Consider the following 23,280-nt stretch of genomic DNA (forward strand, 5'->3'; position numbering starts at 1 on the left):
GCAATATTTCGCATCATGATTCATGATTAGTAAATATGAGGGTTTTGTATTTATTTATTTGAAAAGAGATTAAGACAGTAGTATATATACCTGGGGCACTAGAACTAGAGCATTATTACAATATAAACGACAAAATGATTTGTTTAATATGGAGACAATGACCTCATAGTTACTTGTTAATGACTCTTGGGTCTATTGGTTTAAGAAGAAGGCGAGAGTCTTTGCCTTTTTAGAGATCTTAAATTTAAATCCGAGCATTGACGTTTAGTTACTAATTTGCAAGAAAAATTACCTATTAACTACTCGTACTATTTTTTTTTTTTTATCGATAGTCACTTAAAAATGAAAATACCAATAATTGGTTCTTGGCTAAATCGAAATGTCCCCTTATCATTCAATCATGAAACAAACATCACAATCCTTGAAATAGAAAATTTTACCTACAATAGTGTATATTGTTACAAACTCACATTATTGTCGGCCCTGAATTTTTTAATGGAGCAAATCTAAAATGAAGATCTGTCCTAATCGTTTTGGTAAATAAACTTTTATTTTGCTGTCTTTGTATTCTCAAAGAATGTTTAAGTTAATTTGTTTGTAGTCTTAAATCCTAACGTTATTTTTCTTTTCAATTAGACATATGTAACAACTAACAACTCAAGCTATTTTTGACTGATAAACCACCTATGACCTATGACAATCACCATCTATGTAAACCATCTACGACAATCACCATCATAAATTAGCAGACAATGCACGAGAAGTTTTTATCCTCATGCTACATATTATGCAGCCATCAGTAATTTAGTAAGTTATTAAAGAAAAAAAAATGGATTTGTTAGACACTGGGCTTTACTTAGATCAAATTATCAGTTTTTACTAGTGGATTGGATTGCCATAGTGAGTTAAATAGTTGGGTCAACGGGAGCCTGTACTTTATACGTTGGGCCAAATTGAAAGTCTTATGGGAGCCCATACACTAAGAGTATATAACGAGTGGAAAATTGATGTAAGAATGTAAGATCGTACCAGTTCTACATTTTAGAATGTCTTATCGAGTCCTTATTTTTTTTTTTTTCGTATGTCATAACTCATAAAGATTCTAAATAGCGTGAAATTACTACTTGTTGCATTAGTAGTCAAATATATATCTTTAGTAACTTAGGATTGAGTACTTAGTTTCAAATAACAACTACTACAATAAGTATCTTAATCGTCCCAAGGTACCTAATTTCATCCCCATGAAAATGTCTTGTAATTGGTCAGTTACTAGAATCATAAAACATGCAATTTGTAATAAAGAGTAGAAATATGTAATTCCTGGATAAGAGGAGATTCTCTCAAGTTGGCTAACATAAATTTTGACCCTTTAATTAAAATCAAAAGTCAAAATGTTTTCAAATTGAAAACATTGATCAATCAAGTTGGAAACAGTTCGAGAGAATCTCTGTCTTTCCTTTTTACAAATATGAGGTGGCAGTTTCATGATGTTCATGAAGAATAAAAACTAAACAAACAACTTTATTAATAGAGTTATAAACCCGCCATTTTTTTTCTTTTGTTTTTTTTCATTCTCATATGTTGGATTTCTTTTACGGTTATTGTGTTTAATAAGGGTTTTTTTTAGTGTGCTTTTTATTAAATCTATATTTGATTCAAAGCGTTTGTTAATAACCTTGGAATCTTTATATAAACTAGACTTATCCTTGCACAATGCGGCGACGGTGGAGGTAGTGATGGCGGCGGTAATGTCGGCAACGGTGACGGTGGTGGGGGCGGTGGTGTTGCTGAATGTAAAAGTAATTGATGTTAAATGTACGTGGTTGTGTGGTTATTTTAAAGGTTGATGAATCTAATTGTAGATTCTTTCATTAAGGGTATTATAGGTAATTTGGCAGAGATGTTTAAATTAATGAATAAAGGAGATGAACACATTTGGTTTTTAAAAGGCTGAAAGTTTAAGGAAAAGAATGAGTGATTTACTTTATAAGATAGTATAGAAGTATAGATAAAACAAAATTATTTTATATAGATATTTTTAGAAGTTTTTGATGTGGCAAACTCATACTTTACCTAAAAGGTCTTATTTAATTATGATTCATATTAAAAGATATAAAATAGCCCTTTATAGGTTTAATAAAAACATTAATCATTTATTAAAAAGAAATAATATTCTGTTTTATATAACATTATAAATACAATGTCTTTTTTAATTACTTAATGCAATAATTATTCTTATTTAAATTATTATTGTCTTTGTTGATTTTATTAACTTTACACTTATTGTGTTTAGTTAAATTATTAGGTTTAGATCAAGTTATAATGTATTACTAACATACATTATATATAATTTTTTAATTTATAATTTTAGTATTTTAATTAACATGTCCGGATTAAACCTAGATTGATTAACTAATGTACAAATTTAACAAAAATTTTCTTTCTTTTACATCGTTTTAATTTTCATAAGTTTCCAACACTACTCAATTAAGAGGTTGATAGTGTACTACTCTAATGGCTAGAAGCTAGTAACATGTGGGAAAGCCCATTAGTTATAACATCAAACTTAAAACATTAGTCTTTTATAAATACCAAACAAGATCATTAAATGAAGGACTTTATATGTCTCTTCTTCCTTTCTCTCTCTATCCTAAAACATAGTTATGAATTTCTTTTAACTGTTAGTGAGATCCGTGTGACAAGACCGTTAATTTTCCTCTCTACCATAAATTGTTAAAAGATAAAAAGTCTTTAATATATAGTAAAAAGTAAGTAAGTAAACACCCAATGTTGTTTTTCACGGTTTTTGAATCCCAATATCATGACGGTGTATGGTGGAGGTTGAAATGTACATAGTCTTACCTTTGCCTAAGTAGATAGTTATATTCAAGTTCTTTCCATAGGAAACGACCTCCGGCCTTTGCAGTAGATGAAACACATATAATAGGAAAGGACGTTAGGTCTTTGCATGGGGTGAAACACACATAAATAGGATGTGATCATGTGAATGTGTATATGATACTAGTCATATGTCCGCGCGATACGACGATATAGTGGTGGCAGTGATGGGTAGTGGCCGCGCCGGTAGCGGTGGTGGGCGGCGACGACCACGGCGGTGACGGTGGTGGTAAATTTAGTGATATGATTATTTATGTATAAGTATTGATGTAAAAGAGGGTAATGCGTTTTATTTTTAGAGGTTGAAGAATATATGTTGTAAATAATTTCATCAGGGATAATGTAGAATATTGGAGATATTTAAATTTGTAAAAATATAAAAGATGAACATTTTGAGGTCATCAATTACTTAGTTGAAAAATAGAAAAAACAAATATCTATAATGTACCAGTATAGTATACTATAGAAAGTAAAAAGTAAGTAAACACCCAACGCCCAACGGATTTTAGGTCCTAAACCTCAATAGTATACGAGGGAAGTTGAAATGTAGATAGTCTCATCTCTACTTAATTAAAAGACTATTTCCACGTTCTTTTTTTTTTTTTTTTTTGAAAGGTGTGGATCATTTGTTCGCAACAGGGGATCTAGTTTACGTTGTCTTAACCGGGTCCGCGCTTGAGAGCCCCTCACCCTCAATACCTAGTAGGAGGAGAAACTTCCAACTAAACCGCCTGAAGGCACGATATTTAGTTGAGATAAAACTCTGCCCCTCTGCAGGACTCAAACCTGCTTCATTAGAAGACTTTATTGTGAAATTCCTTTAAATGTCCTTCTCATGTCTCGAACTCGAGATCTCCAGCATGTAAAGCTGTTGCTCAACCACTGAGCTATAATGAGAAGTACCATGTTCTATCTAAATGATAGAAAATGACTAAGTAATAACTAATAAGATACTATACTATAGATATAGATAAACAATTAAACACTTGCCTTTCCATGCTTAATTAGAGTTCCGAAATTCAAAGAAGCACTAATTATAACGGTCCCTGTGATAGGTTTATCATTTTCTCCTTTGTAACCGTTGTTAACAAAAAGTTCTTATGGTCCTTGTTATCGCGATCTTTATCTTGACTAAATACTCATAAAGCGTTATACATTGTTATCGTGATCTCTGTCATGACTAAATGCTAATAAAGCACGACTATAATGCTAATAAGTTGTTATCACCATTTCTGTCATGACTAAATGCTAACTAAGTGTTATTACGACTATAATGCTAATTGGTTGTTATCGTGATCTCGGTCATGACTAATTGCTAATAAAGCACGACTATAATGCTAATAAGTTGTTATAGCGATCTCTATCATGATTAATGCTAATTAAGTGTTATTACGACTATAATGCTAGTAGGTTGTTATCGTGATCTCTATCATTATTAAATGCTAATAAAGAGTTATTACGACAATTTATGCTATATTATAAAAGAATAGTTCCTTGTTGAATGTTATATAAGGGGTATTGGCTAAAACGCCCTTTACAATTAAATTACACTATAAGTACTTTATCTTTTATAATAGGAAAAAATACATAAAAAGGTAACATATTTACACAAATTTCTTATTAAAGGTAACCTATTATGTTTTCGTCTATTTAAAGGACCCTATTTCCAAAAATTTCCTAATAAAAGGTATCTCGTTAGTTTTTGACAAACGACGTCCGTTAAGTGTCACGTCATCAGATTTGATGTCGTGGCAGTTGACTTTGACTAACAAAGTCAACTAACTTATATATGTTCATTTTGAATAAGTTAGTCAAAGTCAAGTACCACGTCAGCAAATCTGATGATGTGGCATCGGTGACGTAGCACTTAACGGGTGTCGTCTGTCAAAAACTAACAAGATATCCTTTATTAAGAAATTTTTGGAAATAGGGTCCTTTAAATAAACGAAAACAAAATAGGTTACCTTTAATAGTAAATTTGTGTAAATAAGATACTTTTTTATGGATTTTCTCCTTTAAGATATCTCCATTAGCACTATACATCAATTACTTAACATTAATTATTATACCACTCGACTCCGCCTCTATCACCATATTTTTTATGGATTTTTCCCTTTAAAATATCTCCATTAACACTATACATCAATTACTTAACATTAATTATTATACCACTCGACTCCGCCTCTATCACCAAAACCCCCCACCCCCCCCCCCACCCCCCACAACCCACCCACCTACCAACACACCGTCGCCGCCATAACCACCGCCGCATGCGTGGGTACGTGTTAGTAATGCTAGTAGTGTTATCACTGCGTGTGTCATGACTTGCTCATTTCTTATTTTGGAGCCTTAAATAGCAGTCTCCATCCTTCTTTTGGTCATTGACCCTGACGACTAGAGTTGGTCATTTGGTCCTGATTTGTGACTCTCATTTTCCATATCAGTCTTGCAAGTTGCAACAATACTCATCTGGCAAGTCGAATAATCATGCAAATTACTTCAATGCTAACAAAAACAACCCCCACTTGACACAAGCTGAGTAAAATAATGGACAAAAAATAAATATGACATATATTTTCTTTGAAATAGCAACCATTATACAAATACAAAGGAAATATAGTGTTCGATTTGCATAATACAACTCAATTCCACTCATGAAAGCATATAACTTAATCCTTCCTCTTGGAAGTTGTATAGAACGATTTTACACGAAATTTTTTGGGTACATCCTATTCAGAGGATGAAGTTCTCAAATCAAAAACAATGTGTGATATTCATAACGTCATCACATCATCTGCAGTGGACTTCAGCCATGGAGAGAAAGGAATTAACTTATTTTATTGCGTCTCGTATAATATTGTTTCTTTCACTTTCAGAAGTTTGGACCGGCAGCCAAGATTTCATCGGTCAGCTTGCCATCCGTTCCAATCTTGTAGTCCAAGAACACCTCAAAGTTCTTCTTGAATAACCCTCCCAACTTCACTAGTGTCTCCTGGTGAGCTGCCTTGTCGGGCCACTAAAAAAACAAAACATGAATATCTTAGGTATATAAATACTAGTACATAGTGGTATAGTTATAATAAATAGTAATGTATGACTTACTGTGTTTGCTGGATCAAGAATCTCAGAAGGAACACCTTCGACCGCAGTAGGGATTTCAAGCCCAAATATCTCGGTCTTGGTGTATTCCGCTTCCAAAAGGCTCCCCGAGTGGATTGCATCAATAATTTTCCTTGTATATGCCAACTTTATACGCTTACCTGATCCATACCTATATATGCAGAAACATTATATAAAACAATTTACACAATAGTACAATAGGATTGACATTAGTTTTCTAATGGGTAATTTACCTTCCACCTGACCAGCCAGTGTTAACGAGCCATCCGGTTGCACCATGCTTTTGCATCTTTTCGGCTAACATGGCTGCATACTTGGTTGGATGAAGCATTATAAATGCTGCTCCAAAACAAGCGGAAAATGTTGCCTGAGGCTCTTTTATTCCGTCTTCTGTTCCAGCGACCTGTAGTTCAAAATAAAATAAAAAGATTAAAAATTCATAAAAATGAATGAAAATTTGGGGAAAACAAAAAGCAAAGGAATAATTCCACTAGCCATACCAGAGCAGTGTAGCCACTGATGAAATGGTACATAGTTTGGGCTAGATTTAGCTTGCTCACAGGTGGGAGCACCCCAAATGCATCACAAGCTAATAGGATGACGTTTTTTGGATGAGGCCCGACACATGGTATCTTAGCATTTGGTATGTATTCTATAGGATATGCCGCACGAGTGTTCTCTGCAATTTGATCTTAGAAGTCAATAAAAGTTTTTTACTTCTTTTAACTTACGGTGACCACAAATTATTTCTGTTACCTGTAACAGATTTGTCTGAGTAGTCGACCTCCCGGGTATGCTCATCAAAAACAACGTTTTCCATCACTGTTATAAACGAAGACAAGTTATAACTTCTATACAAAAGTTACACGTAAAAAGAAAGACAAGTTTAAAATGGTCTGTTAACCTGTTCCGAACTTAATGGCATTGAAGATATCAGGTTCCTTTTCTCTTGATAAATCAATGCACTTCGCATAGCAACCACCTTCAATGTTTGATACACCGTTCTCACTCCAACAATGCTCGTCATCTCCAATTAGATATCTGTTGTGATCAGTTGATAGTGTGGTCTTTCCGGTACCTAGTTGCAGACATATTCATAAGAGAATGAGAGACACATAATGGATGGGTTGGGTAACAGGTAATTGTTTGGTCCTTGTCGTCAGGGTTGACCAGACACATTTTTTGTTCCATTTTTTTTACTTTTTATATTAAGTAGTATCTCAAACTAGTTGCATAAAATGATTCAGATGGTTTATGAAATAATAATACACTTCGAGTGGCCTTTGACCCGTTAGAGATCAAGCAAAGCCCGGATCAACTTATTTATTAGTCTAAGCTGCTCCCTGCCAGTGATGGCAAATGACATGTAACCAGTTAAGCTAAGGATTTTATGTATCGTGTATGTACCTGATAGTCCAAAAAATAGGGCCACATCACCGTCTTTGCCCATATTGCAACCTGAGTGAAGGGAGAGGATTTGGCGCTTAGGCATGAGATAATGCATAACACCAAAAAGACCTTTCTTCATTTCACCAGCATATTGGGTTCCAAGAATGACCATCTCCCTCCTAGCAAGATTGAGATCTACGCTAGTGGATGACGTCATATAATGTGTGTAACGATTACATGGGAACATCCCAGCATTGTATATGGTGAAGTCTGGAGTACCAAAGTCTTCAAGCTCTTCAGCAGTGGGTCGGATGCACCTGCCATTTCTCGAGTTACATTTATGTTCATATGGTATTATCAAAAATACTCATATTTGTCTACTTACATGTTATGCATGAATAATGAATGATAGGCTCTAGCTGACACAATACGGACTTTGATACGATGAACTGGATCCCAGTTGAGAAACTGATCGTTCACATAAACCTGACAAACAGAAGGCAGATAGCACATTTTATCAGTAGTTTTTATCAAGTCCTCTATAAGAAAGGTTCTTCTAATCTAAGAAGTGAGAAATTTGGCTATTAACAAATTCATCCCGTTATAGGATATTTTAAAGTGACATCTTTAAATGTTAGTGCAGAATTGTCATTTTAAGCTTGTTCAAATAGTTGCGATTTGTTCAAAATTCTATAACTAACTTGCATTCTTGTCTGTTGAAAAATTCTCTAGACTTTAAGATTTGACAATCAATTAGTTTGCAAAAGTATATGCTAACTATCAAATATATTACTTAAACTAATATATAAAACTTGATCACTTGATTAACTTTAAAAAGTCAACTATCATGAAAACTACATTATGATCATACCATAAAAAGTATTTGATTAATAAGTCATCTGTCACACATTTAAAACTATCCCAAAAGTCTTACAAAAAAATTTCCAAGTTCTTTGACCCTAAAATAAATCTAATAAAGATCAGCTTATCAAATTTAAGCGACTCATTAAGTGCTTGAAGGAGCAACCTGCTAGTCAAATACCGAAATCAGTAGAGACATCTTTCGTTTTTAAACAGAAAACTCAATATCATTTTTTAAAAGCATCCAGATAATCTTAATTATTGTTGTTGGTTGTGTTTGCTCTTGATCCAAAAAGTAAGGGACCGGATCGCAGAATATGTTGTTTCAACTCATTAGTATCTCGCGTTTACAAACGAAAAAAATCTAGTTTATATTGTAGTAACATGTACTTAGGAATATGTTAAATCTACATGTCTTGAGTAAACCACACAGCAAGCCCCTACAATCCAGGAAAGATAGTGAAAGCACATGAGCATGACCCGAGATTGATGAAACTGACATATTAATAAATTTTTAAGTTAATTTGATTTTTGTGGATGAATTTAATAAATTCATCCAGTAGCAGGATGCCTAGTTTCTCTTTGGGTCAATGGCTCTTTAAATAAATTGGAGCCCATGTCAACCTTTGCTATTGATATGTAAAAAGATAGAATGACATCAAGAGATTGAGACCCAATTATATATAAAACACTTGGACAAGTTTTGCTAACTTAGGCATCCTTCCGAGTTTGCAGAGCGTCGATATAACTGGATATGTAACGAGCTTTAAATCCAGACAGTTAGCTATCCTAATTGGCTTTGTACGTAACTTATCTATCTTATAGGTTACAATACAACTTATGATCTCGCATATTATAGACTATAAAACAACATTTTGGACACATGATATACTCTAAAAGGTCACAATTTCTTATGTGAATGGGCTAGCATGTAAAAGTGTAAATGTGGGCATGTTCGGCTTAGAAAAAAGAATACAAAGAAATAATGGTTTCGTGAGAAATATATATAGTTCCGTAATATATTAGATTAAAGAGTGGATGAAAATAACCTTATCAAGTGAGCACAAGTAATCCACAGCTCTTTCTCTATTGACCAGGAAAGTGTGTTCATCCATCTCAATATTTGGAGACCCCCTGATTTAAAGTAAACAATTCAAAATTTATCAACATTGACATCATTTTATCTACATGGAATTTGAATAAGTTGCAGAAAGTAAAAAACCAAAGAACGGCAATCGAATTAGACCAGCTGAACTTACTTTCCCCACCAAAGTTCATCTTCAGTTGTTTCGTCTCTAACAACACGTTTGTCCCTAGGTGATCTCCCAGTTTTTGCACCAGAGAGCGTGGCCAAAGCACCGCTAGATGTTATGAATGATCCTTTCTCATACTTAATTGCCTGCTCGTAAAGTTCTGTATAATCAACAACAATTCAGAAATCAGCATCATATAGCTGGCCGGCCAAAGTACGCGCAAAACAAAAATGACAAGTACTTTGTTCACCAATCAAATACTCGTATTATTTTTGTTTTATTGTTCACTTCAACGTTTTAAAACCTGACCCATATCGATCCAGAGAGTCACACAGCAGATAACTGTATGTTGAAATATTATCCATAGTTTATTACAAAAGATTTTGCTAATCATGGCCCTTAGAGCTATGGCTAATACTTAATACATGCATAAAAGTATTATATTTATTTTTAGGAAACGAATATTTTTAAAAACAAAACTTTATAAATGTCTGAAAAAAAGTCTACTATTATAAAACACAGGAAAAAGTAATACTCGGACTAATTTAAAGTCAAGGATAACTTTGTCCAAGTGCAATTAGATATCTATTGTGTAATGGTCAACTTTTATTGATTACATATCAAGTTTCTTATTATAATAATAGTGTTGTTAGATGTCTATTAGTTAAACTTTTGTCAAATATTTCCCGGATATGATGGTCATAAATACAATTTATCTTTCATACTTGGTACAAATCTTCTTGTAGAAAGAATTATGTCATTATTCGGTTGTCTTTTTATAACATTGATTTATTTAGATGGCATAAAAGATCGAGATAGATATATACCAGCAGGGGATAAGTTGTAGAGGATATGAGTGAACTTGAGAGAACTATCACTAGTACTAAAACTAGGAGCATGCACGTGACGCTCTTGGTGTGTCACGTGAGCTCTTGGAGTTTCGGCCTTCCTGTCTGGATCTCCCTTCACCACCTTTGGTCCCGATTCTCTTGTCAATGAGGCCAAAGATGCACTAAAAACATTAAAAAAAAAAAAAAAAAATCAACAATATAATAATGACCAATTTCACCTCCAACTTTTTTCATAGTCAATTTAGGAAAATCAATATAACGATAATTTAGTATATATGATCCCTCTACACTTATACTATTATTTTTTGTCTAGGAACACTGAACATGTTTAATAAATGAATTCCTCTTATGGTAAAATATAAATCAAATTAATTTCTTTAACACCTTTGAAACAAATATAAAATACAAATAATAAATTGAGAGAATGAAGTAAGACGCTAAATATAGGTGACATAAATATCACTTATGTCACTTATATTTAGCTTACCGATAAAAACTTAAATAAAATCTACCTAATAGATTGAAGTTGTTGTTTCTCACGCTCCTCATCAGAAACAACATTAAAAGCAGGCTGGGTATCTCCTTTCATCGGAGTAGTTCCTTTTATCGGAGTATTTGGGACAGATCTCTTCTTTTGAAGAGAATGTAGTTCGTCGATCGTTTGAGCTTTCACTGTCGGCACACTATCATCATGACAGATCTTGTCATCCTTCTTTCCATGTGTTTGTATCTTAGGAAGCCCGTTTCGTCCTTTTGTTGGCGTCTTAGGAAAACTAAATTCTCCATTATCCGCCATTCTATCTAACCACACAAGGCCTCAAAATATTAGTTAGTTAATGTTTACAACAATTAAATCTAATTATAGAGACATAATCATATGTATATTTTCTAAACATGTGGAATAAGTAGTACGATCACACAAAATTACAAATGTTTACACCAATATTACCAATACATGTCAAAACTCTCTAATTTTACTATACCATGCAATATAAGTACGTACATAATTAAAATTATATAGATGTAGATCAATATATACTATGCATAAATATAAAACTGTTAATGAGCTCTTGGTCTAGTGATTCAACTCGATTGGAGATTTCAGGTTAAAATTTTAACAATAGACATTTGATTTCTTAAATAAACAAAACGAACTACTAACAACTATGTAACATTTATGATTAAAAATGTATAAACATGAAAGAATAATGCAAAGGAAATTAATGAAATAATTACCGGTGATCGGATGAGATGGAGATGATATGAAATATTGGGAAATGAAATAACGTAGAAATGTGATTGATAAAAGATGGAGGTGATGAAAGATATGTCTGACAACAAGACGGGGTATGCTGAGGTTTATATAGGTGATTTTTAGTTGACAAGTGTTATCTTTAACTTTAGTTAACTTAACTATGGTTTGTTGACGGTTATTTTTCTATTTATATTTTGATGATTTGTGTTATCTCTTACGCGTTGGATAAAGGAAAACAGGAATATAAAAGTTAGATAGATATATTATTTCCATTTGCTTGCGTTTGCCGGATTATAAACATGGTTTGGTTAAAAATAGTATAAGAAAGTACTTTTTACGAGTAGTTTTTATGCACTTTTATGATGTATTTTTTGGTTTTTATTAGAATTATGCCCACACAATGCAGCGACAGTGAGAGTAGTGGTGGACAACGACACGCAGCGAAGGTCATGGCGTCAGCTGGTGGGGGCGGTTGTGTGGGAGGTGGTAGGGGCGGTGATAGTGATGAAAATAAAAGTAATTGATGTTTAAGGTGGTAGCGTGATTATTTTAATGGTTAAAGGATTTATATTTAGTAGATAATTTTGTCAAGGGTATTATAGTTATCTATTATGTTGAGATGTCTAAAGTAATGAATTAAGAAGATGAATATTTTGATTTTTTAAATGCTAAAAGTTAAAAAATAAAAAATAGAAGGCATTTGGCTTATTAGATAGATAGATACATCTATGCTAGCCCCCATGTTGAAAGAAACATGAGGAAATGACTAAAATACCCTTAATGGGTATGTAACACTATCAACTCTTTTTTTTTTAAATATCCACATTAACCCTTTACATCAATTACTTTTATATCAATTATTTAACATCACTCGACGCCGCCACTACCAACAATAACCGTCCCTCACCATCACACCGTTGCTTTCACGAAAACCTCCGCATTGCACGGGTAACGTGCTAGTATTAGTTTACATAAATTATATCATTTTTTAAAATTTACATAAAACACTACATATTTTTAACTGAATTCTACAGATTCGATATTACACTTTATTTCTTCAAACTATAATTCCTTATCTTTTTCTTCTGCTTAAAACCTTTATTCTCATACTATTTTCTATTTTCACTTTTCACATGTTTATCACTTCACCTTTTTTTTTCCTATCATATTCCAAAAAGATTAATCAAAACTAAAGAAAATGCTTATATAAAAGACTAATCAACTTCACAGCTGGATGGTAGAAGCTCTTGCTAAAAATGAAAAAAAAAAAAAAAAGATTATTTTGGTAGTTTTAGAAGTGGGAATAAAAATGATTAAACATTTGATCTTTTTACCAAAATTAATAGCTAATTATTCATGTTAACATTTTTTATCTTAAACCCGATAAATAGTTAGTTAGGAAGAGTTATTAAAAGTTTGGAATAAATTAAATGTATGAATATGTATCCAATTGTCATGTTTCACACTGAATTTATTTCACACTTGAAACATTTTACTTTGTAACTCTTAGTTTTCGTAATTATAAGTATGTACTGTGACCTTTTATAACTTATAAACTGTTGACATGAAACGGATCTTGACGATTGACATGTAACGTGATAACTTATATTGATGATTCGTTTAAAAGGAAAATATATATCTAGTTACCTACTAAGAAAATAACTAAATACGTTATTAAAAGTAAGGGTTTTGATAGTGGAGTGTGTTCAATAATACTCTAAAACATTACATGAGAAAGTTTAATTTTTTTAAAAAAAAATGCTACCGCATTCAATACCCAAGAGTCAGAACTCACAAGACTCCAAGAGGCCCAGGTTTATGGATTGGCCCGATTAAATCTTAAAAGTTTATTACGTGATAAATTTTTTCTTCGTATATACATGTGTAAAATGTTAGTAGCCAACGTAGAATGAAATTCAATCAACTTGTGTATCGAATAATTATTCTTTAAATTGTTATCCTTCTTTAATTGAAACACATTTACACACGACATATTATATTAGAGGTGTATCATATCATTTGGGTATCAATACTTTGATCAAATGAGTCAATTTATACCAAATGTTGAATCATGTGACCTAAATCAAAATCCTTTCTGACGCTTTCGTTTTAAAGCGTACTTCTTGATCAAAATTAATCATAACCGTAATAACAATGAATTTTAAACTTTTATGTTTTTTATACATTAATCATATTTATCCAACTCAGCTACAATATTAAATTTGGTATCATGATTTTTGTAGTTTGATAATATGGTGATATACTATATATCATATTTATGTTTACATTATTGTGTATGTTATATATGTTTTTTGGAATCTTTTAGTATGAATTTGAAGATAAACTGTAAATATATGACTCATAATTATCGAATATGTATGTTTTGTTAATGATTATGATAATCAACTTATATTTTGTTTATAATATATAATAGCAAGTTATTATGTCTCATTGGTGGTAAACCGCTTTTATTCATATAATAAAAATTAGTAGCATTCTTATGCTAAGAGCAGAAACGGAGCGAGAAAATTTATTTGGGGAGGCCAAATTTAGAACGTTAGTCTTATGATTACTTTTCATTTTCCATAAAAACAAAATTACAAATACATCCTTAATGTGAAAAATTATATTGTATCATAATTGGACTGAGAATAGTTGGTCACACTATCCCATGCTAAATCTATTCATGGCTAAGAGTTAGCACCTACTAAAACCCTTAAAGTTTAGGGTGGTGATCTATACATCATTAGTTTATGGCAATACACCACCAAATAGTGGTATATTGTCAAAAATTAGTGGTATACAGATCGCTTCACAAAAGTCTAATATAGTACTTACTAGTTATCTTAATAACCTCTGTGTTACATGAAATGTCTAATGTGATTAATTAATTATGTGTTAATAAACTAGAATGATATATAAGTAAACTATCATAAATAAATTTATGGATGTATAAATTACGGTACTTACTAGATCATGTGATTTTAAGAACTAATTTAATTACATAGTAGTAATAATAAGGCTTAATGAAATAAATTAGGGATAAGTATCTTAACTTTGAACGAAAATAAATTAAGCCTAATATTGTTAAGCCAAGCCAAACACAAGTGCAACAGCTGTTTTAGTTTTAAGTCAAACAGCCTTCATGTGTGTAAGTTCCACGTCATTCACCTTCATCTAACTTATCCATTATCAGCTTTTTAAATTAAAATTAAAAGAACTGTACGCTATTAATTATATTTGATTATTTATTATATTCATATACTCCGTAATAAACTACTCGTAAGTCGTAAGTCGTAAGTAACATCCGTACCAATGCACGGAAAAGTTAAGTAGATCGTTTAGAAACCGTTGAATAAGTAATTAAACAAAGTTATATATATTTTCTCTTTATTGTATAGTAGTAGCATATTCACGACCGTGTATATATCATAATTTCATGATTAAATATATTGATTTTTTGATTTACATTTAAATGTTTTCAGCTCACGTTACACCATATTCATTTGTCAAAGTGTTATTACAGATTGATATACATGAATTGAGGGACATACAAAAAAGTGAAAACACCATCATCTATATTCGTCATGGACTCATGGCATGAATCCATTGAACTTGTGCGTGCACGTGATATTAGTTATCATATTAATAAAAGAAATAAAGCAATGTACTAAATACTAATTAACTGTTTAATAGAAAACTAGATATATATTAGACCTGTGTCCAACACTGGATACGGGATTTACGATATTATCAATATTAGATCTTCATACATTTAAGTCATAAAAGCTTATAATTTTTAAAAAATTCGGTTTTAAGTGTTATATTTTGCAAGTTGTAGTACAATAATCATAGGTTCGTCACTGTCATTATTAGCCTAGACATATTGATGGAATTGTTTGTTGTAGTCATTCCACAAGGCACATGCTATATATAATAATTTCTCCATTATAGAATATTTTGAAACCAGATGTACTCATAATGTGATATTATTATGAAAGATAATTAAGAATAAAAATATAAACATATTTGTGATCTTGTACTTGACATTTAGGTATATGTATTTAATCATGATGCACGTCCATAACATGCATAGGTTTATTTTCAATCACTTTGTTCTATGATAATATGATAACAATTAGGATTGTTTTTATATTCCTTGATAACAATTAGGACTCTTAATTTGAGTGACAACTGTAACTTTAAACATTAAAATGCAAAACTAATATACAAAAAAGGAGAAAATTATGTACCTTTTTGATTGAGTGATAAAATGAATCTTGAATGGAGTTTATATTGATTGGAGAAAATTATGTACCTTTTGTATTTATATCTAATATTAAACTAAATATTAATATTTATAATTATTAAAATCTAATTTAATAGATGTTAATAAGTCATTAGGTTTTGAAATTATTTTTTGTAGAAAATATTTGATATGTTAAAAAAAGTTTTATTTAATTAAATGATTGTAAATTTTAAAAAATTCTCTCAAGTTGACGGCTAAAAATAAATATAAATTAAGTATTCAGGGCTAAAAAGTGTAAATTATTGATGGAAAACAAAAAAGTATAAATAATGAGACTTATTTTACAAATTAATATAAATATTAATATATTTGGATAATGATTATTAAGATTTTTAATTTGTAGTTTATCTAAATGATGACATCATCAAAAGTCAATTTGATGAAATCGAACAATGTGATTGGTTAATAAGTCATTAGTTCAACTGTCTTATAATATATATTAAGATTAAGATTAAGATGTCACCAACTAATTAAGTAACATTTATAGAATCGGTAAAACTTCGATCTTGATATATCACATATTTGAGGTAATTTAAAATCTAATTAACATGACAAAATTGTTTGGTAAGCTTTCTAACTAATTGATCTTTATTGTTGTAACCAATAAACTAAAACAAGATTGAGATATTCTTGAAACGATACGTAGCGTAATTTTTAATCGATACATGTACTTTTAATTTATTTATTCTACTAAATTAGCTATTTTAATTGTATATAAATTCAATTTTCTTATTAGACTTAGAATTAAACTTTAACTTTTAGCTTATAAACACAAAAAACATCATAATCTTATTTGATTAATCGTTTTCTCATTAATAAAATTGTCATGAGTTTATGATCCGAAATCACAAGGTTATTTTTCGTCATCCTCTTTGCTTACAAGTTTCGATTTTGATGTGATTTTAAAATTTTAATTAAATCTAAAATTTTAATTAAATATATATTATATTTATCATTACTATTTATTATAACTTAGTTTTAATCATCAGTTTACATTAAGCACAATTTGTTTCATATTCACAAATCATGTATGAAGCATATTCAAATTTCTTTATGACACAATATATAGATATCGTATGTCGTACGAGTATTAGGACTAATGGTGTTATATTCCTCTAGACAAGGCGACATAATTGATCTTAATTTACATATCCGTATCAATCTCGTGCCATTGCACAATTTTTTTGATGGTTCCACATTCCATCGGTTAATATAATTTCAAGGTACATAATGACATCCATAATCCATATACTTGTATTATGCCGGTGATATGAATATATATATATATATATATGAATATATATATGAATAGATAAAAATTGATTTAAATTAATATAGATGTAAATGCAACAGCATCCTAATAATATCAATAATATCTGATATATTGTATTGCCTAGTCATATAAATGTATCTATGTTAAAAATTATCGCAGTCAAGTGTGGAACGTAGTGCAAATATCAAATGGCACGTCTTTCAATATACTACCACCTCATCTCGTTCTAATATGGCTGTCTTTTTCATTCTCGTCATTTACTCGTATTCGTTTTCATGGAAGCAAGATTTTGTAAATTAAATTTCGAGAAAATAACATTTTTGGGCATACGGTTATCACTTTATATTTGAAAATTTATTATTTTAGACTTCGAAGTTGGCAAGTCTTCCCAATTGATAGTCCGCAAACAAACACCGTTTATTTGGGCCGCTGATGAGTGGCAATTGAATTCGTTATTTATCATGTTTCTTCCACACTCAAACATCATCGAATCTGACACAAACCAAGACCTAATGGTTACACTAATCAACCAATAACAAATCATAACAAACACGCTAAATCAAACAAGATTAAAGATTCAATTTGTTTTCCTTTCCTGAACACGTACATGAAATCAAACAATAAACGGCATCATACACACACACATAGATAAAAAAAATAAAAAATGGGTGAAAACTCTTTGATCTCATTTATCGAATAGGTACCATGAGTCACTACCGCATAGATTATAACCCGATGACTCTCCATAAAACTAGATGGGAGGAAATCTGCTTAGCAACAATTTGAACTCGCACCTTTTAACTGCCTAAAACTCCGTGTTAGGGGATGATACCGTTAGGATTTTACCATATATATATATATAGGGGGATGGTAATATAAGGCTGTTAGGTACCTAAGGTTAGGTGTGAAACACTCACATATTTTTTTTTAATCCATAAATTTCATGGGGACCCAAACATTTATTCATTAATCAAAAAATATTAAAAAACTTGTATGTGAAGGATTCCACACCTAATCTTAGGTGTCAGACAACCTTATATTCACTTTTCAATATATATATATATATATATTCTTTTTGTTGGGGTGACAACAACCTTTTATTTATCTTCTTTTTGTTGACTTGACAACAGAATTTTCTAAAAAGCTACACACCTCATTTGTTGTGTTGTTTGGGCCTTAAACCATAAAAATTAACACACAACCATTTTTTTTGTATAGGAAATATTTCAGTATTTCACTTGTATTTGTTTTTATTTGTGACCTGTAGAATTTTTTCTCGTGGAGATGTATTTATGTAAATATTTATGGAGTCAAATTTTATCTGCATCTTTGAGAAGAAACTTTGATGAATTTGGAATGGTGCCATAATTTGTTTATGAATACGTTTTGATGAAAACATATGAAAGGATGTGAGATTGTAGAAGATATAGAGTTGTTTGGTGTTTTAGTGCATGTTGAAGGAAGAAAGCACGGTGAAATGACGATTTTGCCTCTTACTTAACGGGAAAATGGATGCCCTTTGGTCGTGGAGTATCAATTACAAAAATTCGTCAATTTCGGGGACTAAATTGTAATTTCTCGCCTTTAAGATGCAGCAACAACAACGGTTTCAATCCCAGCATAAGCCGGGGTATAGGAGAGGTATGATGTAGACAGACCTTACCCTTACACAAAGATTAAGAGGCTGCTTCCAGATCTACCGAAGTGGGGGGGACCTCCGACCCAAGAGTGAAAAATAGGGTTAGATCCACCAGAGTGAAAGCCGTAACCGAATGGGGATAATCTCGATCTTAGCTTTATCTCAATCTCAGGAACACAAACTCAAATCTAAGATCTAAAATTTATCTACTTTAAGATGATAACTGTGAACGTGTTAAATTTAAAAATGTTGCATTATTTGCATAATGCAACCTTTTTAAATTTGATGTTAATACTGACTTTCTGGTTAAAAAATAAAAGTTAAGAGATAAGACACTTGTAAGAGAACGGTAACATTTATATATGCTTCAGTTTTTTATGTTTTATTTTCATTTTTGAAGTAAGCGAAAAACACTTTTTATCTTTACAGAGCTTTTGAAAGTTTTAGAAACGCCTTTGCAGCCTTCAAAACCACTATAACACATTACAAACAAAATACAAATAAAAGTTTTCAAATCCACGTGTCAGTGATAAAATATGGATGGAGAAACATCGGAGAGAAAAACGATTTTATTATAATTAGTTTGATAAATCAATTTGTAAGTTTGTGTTTATAATTTGTGTATCTTTAGCATTTCTATATATGTATTAGTTTTGTTCGCATTTATATATCTTTAGCATTTCTATATATGTATTAGTTTTGTTCGCATTTATATATCTCCGGTCACTTACATTGTAGTTATCGGGTAAACAAAGAGCATTATTCTCTAGATTGTTTGGGGAAAGTCGAGTCTTTGGCTATCATTAACATAGCCTATCCGATATTTCTATGCCCCAACTTTTAAATTGTTTACCTAAAGATATTTCTAACCGAAGATCAACGACTTGATATTTTTTACACAAAAGTCATTAAAAATGAAGATTTAGTTGTTTGAATAAGTTAGAAAATACTAAATTTTTTAGTATAAGCTGATTCCAGGATGTTTTCTATATGACCTCAATTTATTTCATTTATATATTGATTTAATTTGAAAAGCTTTTAGAAAGGATTTTTATATTTGTGTCCATGTGTAGGTTTTAAATGGGTTAATGGCTTAATGCCTTAGCCGTTAAAAAAAAAAAAAAAGCAACTTAATGTTTTAATGGTAGCAGGGAATTGAGATGTTGCAATAGTCATTATAGGATTTTGGCATTGTGAATGCTCAGATAAAATTCAAATTCAGGTCTTTTTTTCGTTTTGATAATCGTTACGTTGGACTTATCACTAGATGTCTAGATCACCTTGAAGATAATTATGTTGTAGTTCCGGTTTAGTTATATTTAAGTTTATTTACACTATTTCTTTGTTTAACTGATATATATCCAGTGATGCTTCAAATCATTATTTAAATGAAATTAAAAGTTTGATAAAGATCCATAAGATCTATATTAATATTAAAACAGTAGGAATTCGGATGATCCCAAAGACTTTTCCACTCAAAACTAATTTAGAAAATTGCCACATGATACTTAATCCTATGTGTCATCCCCATAATTTTTTTACAATATTTTATCTTATATATTTATATATATATGGAATAATGGAATTAAAAATATGATTATATAGAAAAAAAATAATATATAAGTAAGAGAGTAAACTCTAAATAAGAAAAAAGAAGAAAAAGTGAAACAAATCGCAGACAAATAAAGAAAAGGACATTATATTAATTTTTTTGGTAAATATTAAAAAATATTAAAACTAAATACAAAAAATTAAAAAAAAAAACAATACAAAATTCTATATAAATCTTACATCAAAGTTAACAATATAATTAAATCTTAGAGTATTGGATACGACAAGTAAACAACTCATAGTGATAGGTATGATTCTAAACCATCGGCCGTATTTTTGAAAAAAGATATGCAAAACAACTCTATAGTGTTTTCCTACCCCTAATAACTTATATAAAGCAAAAGTTCTCTTAATTGTTCTATGTGTTATGGAGTTATAATAAGCATGTACATGTGAGTTTGTATTTTGGAATGAAATCGATTTCAAGATTAAGGTGATTTGTAGACCCGTGTATAATTTTTTTTTTAAATGCATTAAATCTGATTATCATTAGTTAATTTTGAATATGCATATCAACATTTTTATAATTTGAGATGGATGTATAATCTTGTGTTAATGGTTGCAGGAAATGGAACAAAAGGTGGTCATCATAATAATCCGTGTATTGATCACAAATTATAACATAATTAATTTTTACAAAATTAACCTATAAAATAAGTATTTACTTATGTATCTAAATAGTTATCGAAACCTATTTATGTAAAATTTTCCCCTAAAAAAATCTTTTAGGTATGTATATTAAACAACTTTTATACTAGCCGCACATCATGCGGGTGAAGTACCTAGCTTACTATAAATCTATAATCACTTTTTTCAAGGTAATTACATGTTTAACTAGATGAAATAGTAATATTTTTAGGGTGATGATCAATCCTCCTAATTGTTTAGCCTAAAAATCCTCCTAATTAATAGGATCGTAACATGTGGAAAATCAGGGAGTGAGATTAGGAAAGAGAATTAGTGAATTGCATGTATTAATAAGTGGATATATTAAGAGAATTTTTAAGAGAATTGGTTTGGAGGATTTATCATTTTCCATGTTTTAGGCCCAATACTTTATTGCTAGCCATAAGAAAACCTTAGTAAATCGATCTTTTTAAAACTCAACAATCAACATTTAAGGCCCGATGCTTTATTAAAGCTCCAAAGTCCATATGCTTAAGAAAAGCCCAGCTGTGTAGTACCAGTAGTCCAGTAGTCCAGTACTACACTACTCCCTACACCAATCCTAAAATGGAAACCAAGATGAAATATTTAATATTTTTTAAATCTTCAAATGCACAAATATTGAAGGTTTTGTATCATCCCTTGAAGATTTAACTTCATCTTTTAGCTGTTTTTAACTATAATACAAATCACTACATAGTACATACTCTTTTGGGGATATTGTAAACAATCTTATCTTTTAGTTCATGAAACATATATAACAGAAAAGTATCAGATCCAAAAAAGAACTATAAACAAAAATCAAATTGAAAAAAACATAAGAGCTAATGCATAATAATCGGTCGTTTCAATGTCGATATCATAAGAGAAATCTAACGTAGTTTTTACATGATGATACTCCAAGTTGTGATAATATTATTTGAAAACCATGATAATGCTTTATGGTATATAAAATAGAACAATTTGCAAATAATATATGAGTAGTGAGTACGAATGTTTGAGTTCATTGGACTTCTCAAAGATATCCTTGTACATAAAGGCAAGAGTGTCGGAAAGTTTAAGGTTTCTTTCTGGTTTTCGAATCTCTTAAAAGGAGGGGCTTTGCTTTGAAATAGGATTTAATCATTTTATTATCACTCCATTAAATTAGGTTTCCAATAAGTATAATTTGATGATTTTTGGGTATTTAGTTTAGTTAACCTAAATGCCTATATTTTTTTTTTTCAAGCATACTATATTTTGATAGATTTAAATAGTATCGTGACTTAAGTGACCAAAAAGAAGTACATGATACAAAGTGATATTTTTAAATAGTATGATGACTTAAGTGACCAAAAAGAAGTACATTATACAAAGTGATATTTCTTAAAAGTAGGTTATATTTTCTGTTGAGTTAGTGATTTAAAAGGTAAAAAATAAAAAAGTAGATTATTTGAAATGACCATTTTGTAAGAGTGAGTTATACTTCGGTGACTTTTATCCTTATTTTTTTCGACTCTCAAATTTAAGTTTAGGACTTCTTTTACATCATCGATGATCAACGTGAGTCGGCAGAGCCAGGCACCGTTATCTTTAATTTTGTCTCTACGTTAAAACTATATGACTCTACGAAATACTTCTAACGAATTCAACGTAGATGAGGTTCTAGGTAGGATACACTTCTAGTAAATAACTAAATTTACATATTAATTTTCATCGTATCATAGTATAAACTACATTCTCAAAATTTTATCAACATAATACATACTAAAGTTATACGGAGTAATATATTATTCTCAGATTTTAAGCTGATTATTATCATCTATTTAGACCAGGGAGGTAATATTAAAAGAAACTTCGATGGGCCAGATTCAATTATGAGTGCAAACATTTGCCACGAGTTATGCAAAAAATAGTGGTGGTAAATGAAGTTAGAAGATCTTCATGAGCAAATCCCCATCACAACTTCACCAAAACCCCATCCTTTTCTTTCTTTCTTCTTCTTATCCTCGTCCTTTCTATTTAATTTTATATAAGTTCATTGAAAACAAATTCGTTCATTTAATTTTATGTATATTTATATATATTCATGATATTTTTTCAAAATACATGTTTTTGATTGTATTCAGAATTTCCACATCGCATATTACACGATTCGTTGCATAAGTGGTGAAGC

The 23,280-nt window shown here is 30.6% G+C and overlaps 1 protein-coding gene across 1 annotated transcript; it reads right to left on the reverse strand.

Annotated features, from left to right (window-relative positions):
* Positions 1-5,446: 5,446 nt before the first annotated feature.
* Positions 5,447-11,699, reverse strand: LOC122578487 (phosphoenolpyruvate carboxykinase (ATP) 1-like). The gene is made up of 13 exons (XM_043750461.1): positions 11,609-11,699; positions 10,885-11,173; positions 10,349-10,533; positions 9,528-9,681; positions 9,318-9,402; positions 7,793-7,893; positions 7,426-7,724; positions 6,923-7,096; positions 6,775-6,840; positions 6,519-6,697; positions 6,252-6,421; positions 6,001-6,169; positions 5,447-5,914 (listed from the first exon to the last, which is right to left on the reverse strand). The coding sequence occupies exons 2-13, from the start codon at positions 11,166-11,168 to the stop codon at positions 5,771-5,773; spliced, it is 2,010 nt and encodes a 669-aa protein (XP_043606396.1). The 5' UTR covers positions 11,169-11,173; positions 11,609-11,699; the 3' UTR covers positions 5,447-5,770.
* Positions 11,700-23,280: the final 11,581 nt, after the last annotated feature.

Source organism: Erigeron canadensis, chromosome 8, assembly GCF_010389155.1.
Source record: "Erigeron canadensis isolate Cc75 chromosome 8, C_canadensis_v1, whole genome shotgun sequence".
NCBI lineage: Eukaryota > Viridiplantae > Streptophyta > Magnoliopsida > Asterales > Asteraceae > Erigeron > Erigeron canadensis.

Bases quoted from the DNA above. Each gene is read 5' to 3' on its own strand.
- LOC122578487 (XM_043750461.1), bottom strand. From the start codon at position 11,168: ATGGCGGATAATGGAGAATTTAGTTTTCCTAAGACGCCAACAAAAGGA. The intron at 10,534-10,884 runs GTAGATTTTATT...TAATGTTTTTAG, and splicing joins CAACAACTTCAATCTATTAG to TGCATCTTTGGCCTCATTGA. The intron at 6,170-6,251 runs GTAAATTACCCA...CTGCATATATAG, and splicing joins ACTGGCTGGTCAGGTGGAAG to GTATGGATCAGGTAAGCGTA.